At 41.8% G+C, this 6,565-nt stretch overlaps 1 protein-coding gene across 1 annotated transcript; it reads left to right on the forward strand.

Annotated features, from left to right (window-relative positions):
* Positions 1-266: 266 nt before the first annotated feature.
* On the forward strand, positions 267-6,175 carry LOC137544331 (uncharacterized). The gene is made up of 3 exons (XM_068265398.1): positions 267-725; positions 1,457-2,108; positions 6,126-6,175. The coding sequence occupies exons 1-3, from the start codon at positions 267-269 to the stop codon at positions 6,173-6,175; spliced, it is 1,161 nt and encodes a 386-aa protein (XP_068121499.1).
* Positions 6,176-6,565: the final 390 nt, after the last annotated feature.

Here is a 6,565-nt window from a genome sequence, read left to right on the forward strand (position 1 = left end):
AAAGTCGCTCAACGACAGAAAAGTATGGCAATCGGCCATAAATGAGCGTACACACGCAGAGACTGAACTAAACGAGAGAACGTAGAACAATAGAAGGCGCGTTGCTGGCGGCGGTGCACGGCAAGACGTTCAGACGTTGTGACGTTCGAACGCCGTGATGCAATCATTTCACTATAAAAAGGTGAGAGTTTGCTAGATATGCATTGTAGTAGGCGACCAGCTGAGTGCACATTGCTTTCTTCATTGCCTTGCGATTTGATTTGAAAATGATTTCTACAGAGCAAGCAGCAGCTTGTTTTTATGTGCTCTACCAGCACGAGCAGAAGAAAAGAAAAGAAGGAACGAGTCAAAGTCAAAAACCTGCCAAACGCCGTCTGTGGGCCAAGGATTGGCTACTGGATCGGGACAATATTTCTCATGATAATCTTTTGCGGGAGTTAAGAGTCTCAGCGCCTGAGGACTATCGAAACTACCTGCGCATGTCTGACACTGTATTCCAGCGCCTCCTGGGTATTGTCCGGCCGTACACCCAGAAGGAGGACACTTGCATGCGCAAAGCTATTACAGCTGAGCAGCGACTCATGGCAACCCTGCACTGCCTAGCCACAGGGAGAAGGCTGCAGGACCTCAAGTTTTCTACAGGGATATCTCCTCAGGGACTCGGTCTGATCATTCCGGAGACGTGTGCCGCTATTGTGGAGTGCCTAAAGGACGATTATATGAAGGTATGTGTGCAATTTTTTTGTAATTTATTATTATTATTATTATTATTATTATTGAGTTAGGCGTTACATTTGCATTCTTTTTCATTAAATATTATTATTATTCCATTATTAGTTGGTATTCTTTCCTGTGCTATATGCTTGTCAAAATGTCATTGTTCCTGTTGCAGCTGGACCTTGGTAATTGCTATTACTGTGCCAGCCTAACTTCAGCCTAAAAAAACATACTGTCATCAAGTTACATTAGTTATGTTAATTAGAATAGATAGGTAATATAATCTCTTACCCACCCTGTTTTAAAACAGGCAAATGTTTGTGATTCATGGGGGCTGCAATCTTTGTCATGGGGGCAGCCATCTTTTTGGTTGAAAGGAGGTGACAAGGAGCAGGAGACACAGTTCCAACTGTCCTGTGTCCTGATTACCCCTCCCAGCTGCACACGCTAGGCTTCAAATGTCAAATTCAAAATGTAAAAAAAAAAAAAAAAAAATTGCACCAAAACAGCAGAACGAGAACAACAAAATCAGAAATCCCATCATGCTTTGCACAGCATCAGGGGAAAAAAGCCTGGGCAGTTTTCTTCTGTGCAGCTAAAAATGAGGCTTGTATAAGAGAAACAAAGTTCTGATGCTGTGAAACTGTTAAAGAAACACCAGGCCTTTTTAGTGCTGCTGAGTCGATTTTTAGTCCGGAGGTTCACTTTAACTTGCCTATTTTCTTGTTTTTCTTCCCAGTTGCCCAATTCACCGGAGGGATGGATGGCGATTGCCAGGGACTTCAAGGAGCTTTGGAAGTTCCCCAACTGTGGGGGTGCAGTGGACGGGAAACATATCCGCCTCGTCGCTCCGCCGGATAGTGGATCTATGTATTATAATTATAAAGGATTTTACAGTGTTGTTCTCATGGCCCTGGTAAATGCCCGGTACGAGTTCGTCATGGTGGACATTGGGGCACTTGGACGCATGTCTGACGGTGGTGTGATTGACAATACTAGCTTCTACCGTAAACTGGGGGCCAAGGAATTGGGACTTCCATCGAATGCGGAGACAGAATTTGGACTGAACTTTGTTTTTGTGGGCGATGAGGCCTTTGCTTTGCATGAGAACCTTCTGAAGCCTTTCCCCCAGAAAGGTTTGGATTACCCTCACAAGGTTTACAATTTTAGACTGTCTTACGCCCGAAGGGTTGTTGAGAACGCGTTTGGTATCCTGGCCAACAGATTCAGGGTGCTACATACAGCCATAAATCTGCACCTGGACAAGGTGGACGTTGTTGTGTACGCATGTTGCATGCTACACAATTTCTTGAGGCGAGAACAAGGGAGTGCTTATCTGCCCAACAACAGTGTTGACACTGTTGATGCTGCGATGGGTGCTGTTGTTCCCGGTGAGTGGCGACAGAGCTCTGGACCATTACCTGCCTTGCGGCCACGTGCACCACGAAATGTTGCCAGTAGTGCTCGTGAGAATCGCGAGCGATACCTTTAGTACTTTAATGACGATGTAGACGGAGCCTGGCAACACAGATACATTGTGTAATAGTGTGCTTTGATTATTAGTGTGTGCTTGCATTTGTACATTCCCCCCCCCCCCCCCCAAGGACACATAATTTGTTTGTAATAAATGCCTATATGCAACAAGCCTTTGTATATAAAATACTTTTCTTTTATAAAATTGACTAGGTAGTCGATCTCTTACAATTTCTACTTTTAAACATCTTCTCGTTTGCACAACATAACGTTTGAAATTAGAAAGATGTTATTTTAATTTGCTTGAGAATAATTGGATTGTCTGTATCGGTACGTACGTTGTTTTATTGCTGTACAATGTGTTGATTAGCGTTTTATTGTTCAAACAATAAAACGTTTGAATATGCAAGTCGTGCCGGCACCTTCCGGTGAAAATTCTTTGATCATTTAGATTTTTCAATAGGGCATGGTTCAATTCCTCAATGCAAAGTTGCCATATGTTTTTCACACGTTTTGTGTATTCCAGACGCTTTGATTATACTACAAGGCGGCTCTTTTGTGGAATGGAACAACACGCAAACTGAATACACTCCCCACAGGGTGGTGCAGGCACGACTTGCATATTCAGTGTTTTGACGTGTTTAATATGCATTGCTGTCTGTATGAGTATTCATTTGCAAACATGAAAGAATGATTTCTATTGTTATACTGATGTATTGTACGAAATGTCCTTGTAAATAAAGTTTTGAGCTTTTTTCTTTTTAAATACTAAATAATCCGTGTTGTCGGGCGTTTTGTCAATGTTTGTATAAATCGTTAAAAATAGATAAATATAAAATCAAAAATACAAACATACGCCTAACTGTGTGAGTTCGTTTTTCGAGGTTTTTCCAAGTACTGGTTTAAACATGTAAACATAGACCAATTTGTAAAAATATTAATTTAATATCAAATAAATATTACAATATCAAAACAATATAAAATTGCACTTTTGATTTAAAACAAAACTCGTAAGGTTATTCCTATGAGCAATGAGCTGGATAATACAATTTCAGTAAAACATCAAAATGTTATTATACTCATTTACCAATAACAAAAGGCTTAAACCATTTATCAGTTAATTCCAATATAGTACAGAGCTATGACTCATCAAATATGGCCACCGGCCATGTGACCACAGAATTTGTGGAGACAAGATGGCTGAATCGATCAAAAACAAAATGGTGGCTACGAACAAGATGGCGGCTATCAAAAACAAAATGGCGGCTATCAAAAACAAAATGGCGCTATCCAAAATCAAAATTGCGCTATCCAAAATAAAATGGCTGATGTCAGCTATACCATTCACTATGATAAATTTAGGATGACTCAGTGGATATAACGACTGGGCGTTACCCCACAATTAATATGCAATCAACTATAAAATGACAGGAATTTTACTTCTGTCTATACTTTAACCTCCGCTGGCCTGTGTTACTACACAGAGCGAGCGGGCAACCAATATATATATAATTTTGGAATAAAATATCTATTGAGTCATCCTAAACCTTGCTAGGCGTGGCCTGCACATACTGCGGCAAAATACCAAAATATAAATACTTAGAGGAGGTAGCTTGAAGTCTAGCTTTTATCCAAAAACAAGTTATGGAATTCACAGCCAGCGATCCTATAGAACAATTGATTGTGTTTATCTAAAGAAAAATATACCCACTGAATGGGTTTTATCAAATATACGGAATGAGCAATTCCTGTGCACTGGAAGAGCCCACTCCCTTTGGCTATAAATGACTAAAAATTAAGAAAGACAATTGTCAATAAATCAAAAGTTCAGATATCTGTGCTGTGATAAGCCATATGACTAAAAACATTGGTTATTAATAGTTACCAAGATGGCCTCTGGGGCGTGTTCCTTTAGGCGTGGCATTCAGGTTGCATGGATTCCCCTGTGAGCCCTCTTCTGCTGGTGATCTGATGCTCATGCTCTTGAATGCCCTCTCTCTTCTTAAACTCCTCACTACCTATGGTCCTGCCCAGGAGATTAAATCTTCCAACCTATCACATGGCAATGGGAGTGATCAATGGGAGTTTTCTATAATTTTTATCCCAAGTGCACTACTGGATTTCACCCTCTAGAGGTGCTGTTGGCTAACTAATCACATTCTTAATGGGATATTTGGAAAAATTAAAGACATTGTGATCGTGTTTTATTAATTATAACTCAGTGAATAAATCAATGATATAATTCCTCTATGGATAGCTGATCTTGATTGAATCACTGGTTATGCTTCAGTATACAGTGACTTTTTCTACCATATTCCAGATAGATTGGATTTGATCCAACAATCATAGTGACATATTTAAAAATCACCATGGATCTTTGTGCTTGTTAGCAGGGTTTTATACCATTAATATAATTGTCTACAATGCGCCACGGATAAACATAGCATTTCCATATCATTTTGGATATATTCATTCAAATCATGTTGATATTAATACACATACAATGCCATAACATTTTATATATTCATTCTTAATTGTTATGCAATAATACATATATGTGCTGTCTGTATTCTGAACCTAGATGGGGAATTGTAATATAACTTTATACCTTTTTAATATGAACGATTGCTGACAGCAAAGTCAGTATATTTCCTGGAAACACAAACATTGTGAAAAACAAAACCCCCATGCAAGGTTTCTATGCATTCAATGTAGCCAGGTTTGAGCAATTGTATACAGATACTAGTCCATCCTTAAACAATCTATTGTCACTCAGACTCCTCTTGTTTGCTATCTTGCCAAGTGTTTTGGTCTACAACAATGGCTAATTCCTAAAATATACAAGCCTTATAGATTGTATTCAGATGTTCATCTTCTCAGCCTTCTATGTTGAGCAACTGTTTGTTTCTTATACAAGGAATAGCCTGAGTTCATTGTTCAGGCAATGTGAATTGTATCATCCATTGCAAACAGCACATCAGCTGACTGCCTGTTTTCACAGCTAACCTCACTTTAGAGACACAGACAAGTCAGCATTGCTATATTAAAATATGCTCTGCATTTCTCAATAATCAATGCACCTATATAACTAGAATCACCACACATTAAAAAGTCTTTGTCTTCTGCACCTTAAAGGGAAGGTTCAGGGAGGGTGGGTAAAAAATAAAAATCAATTTCCACTTACCTGGGGCTTCCTCCAGCCCGTGGCAGGCAGGAGGTGCCCTCGCCGCCGCTCCCGGTGGTCTCCGGTGGCCGACCCGACCTGGCCAGGCCGGCTGCCAGGTCGGGCTCTTCTGCGCTCCAAGGCCCGGAACTTCTGCGTCCCACGCCGGCGCGCTGACGTCATCGGACGTCCTCCGGGCTCTACTGCGCATTTACCCACGCTCCCTGAACCTTCCCTTTAAGGGAAGGAAATTATTAGGTTTATTCGCATTCGATCACATACAGTTCAGTTTATTGGGAAAAACGATATTCCACCATATGGAAATCTCGACAGTGTCTTTTTCTTTAAAATGCTGTAAAAACCACGCGTTATTACGCATGGGATTTACAGTGTAATAAATTGAGTGCCGGAAGCAGCCTTCCTCACTGAGTATCACGCAGTGATAAGTGTAAAGTGTAATAATATGGCCCCATAATATCTCCGCTCCCACACCTCTCACTCCCCAAATGTACAGGAGAAGGAGGGGGACCCCCTGAATGACCTCTATGCAAAATTGTTCACGCTGGTTCAGGAGATAGGTTAGATAGACGTATCTCGGGCACCAGCGGGGTTCGGGGCCTGCACTTGGACATAAACTTGCTTCGGGGGGTCCCCTCCTTCTCCTGTACATTTGGGGAGTGTATGAAGGAGAGGGAAAGTTGTACAATGGGGTACAATAACCTGCAGCACAGGTTGCACAGTTGTAAAGTACTTCCTGTGCTTTTCCCGGTAGAACCAAGCTGGTATACAGCGCACTGGCGCTACGTCCGTTATGACGTCTAAATGAGCGTCAGATTTGCGTGCGGATGTTATAGCGTCCACCCGCTTGCGCGGCAAAAGTCATTGTGTGTGGACAGGAAAGCGGCAAAGATGACAGCCAGGCGACCAAACCGTCCCCACAGGGCAACTCCCATGTCCCCAGAAGAAATGGAGACAATGGTCTGAATCCTGGATGTCAATGACTATGATGGGCGGGCGGGCATTTACCCACATCCAAATGTCCGTAAGGACCGCATAATGCGGAAGGTCATCCGCGCCATCCTTAGCACCTACGGCATTGGAAGGGAGAAAAAGCAGCTGCGGCAGCGGTGGTCCGACCTAAAGAACAGGGAATTCTCCACCCTACGCAGGCTGCGTAAAAGCATCAGTAGAAAAGGTACTTGTTTTCTGTTA

This window comes from Hyperolius riggenbachi, chromosome 1 (assembly GCF_040937935.1).
Source record: "Hyperolius riggenbachi isolate aHypRig1 chromosome 1, aHypRig1.pri, whole genome shotgun sequence".
Taxonomy (NCBI): domain Eukaryota; kingdom Metazoa; phylum Chordata; class Amphibia; order Anura; family Hyperoliidae; genus Hyperolius; species Hyperolius riggenbachi.

Excerpts from the sequence above, each read along its gene's own strand:
- LOC137544331 (XM_068265398.1), top strand. The coding sequence starts at position 267 with ATGATTTCTACAGAGCAAGCAGCAGCTTGTTTTTATGTGCTCTACCAG. Across the intron at positions 726-1,456 it reads TAAAGGACGATTATATGAAG|TTGCCCAATTCACCGGAGGG; the intron begins GTATGTGTGCAA and ends TTTTCTTCCCAG. Across the intron at positions 2,109-6,125 it reads GATGGGTGCTGTTGTTCCCG|AACCAAGCTGGTATACAGCG; the intron begins GTGAGTGGCGAC and ends TTTTCCCGGTAG.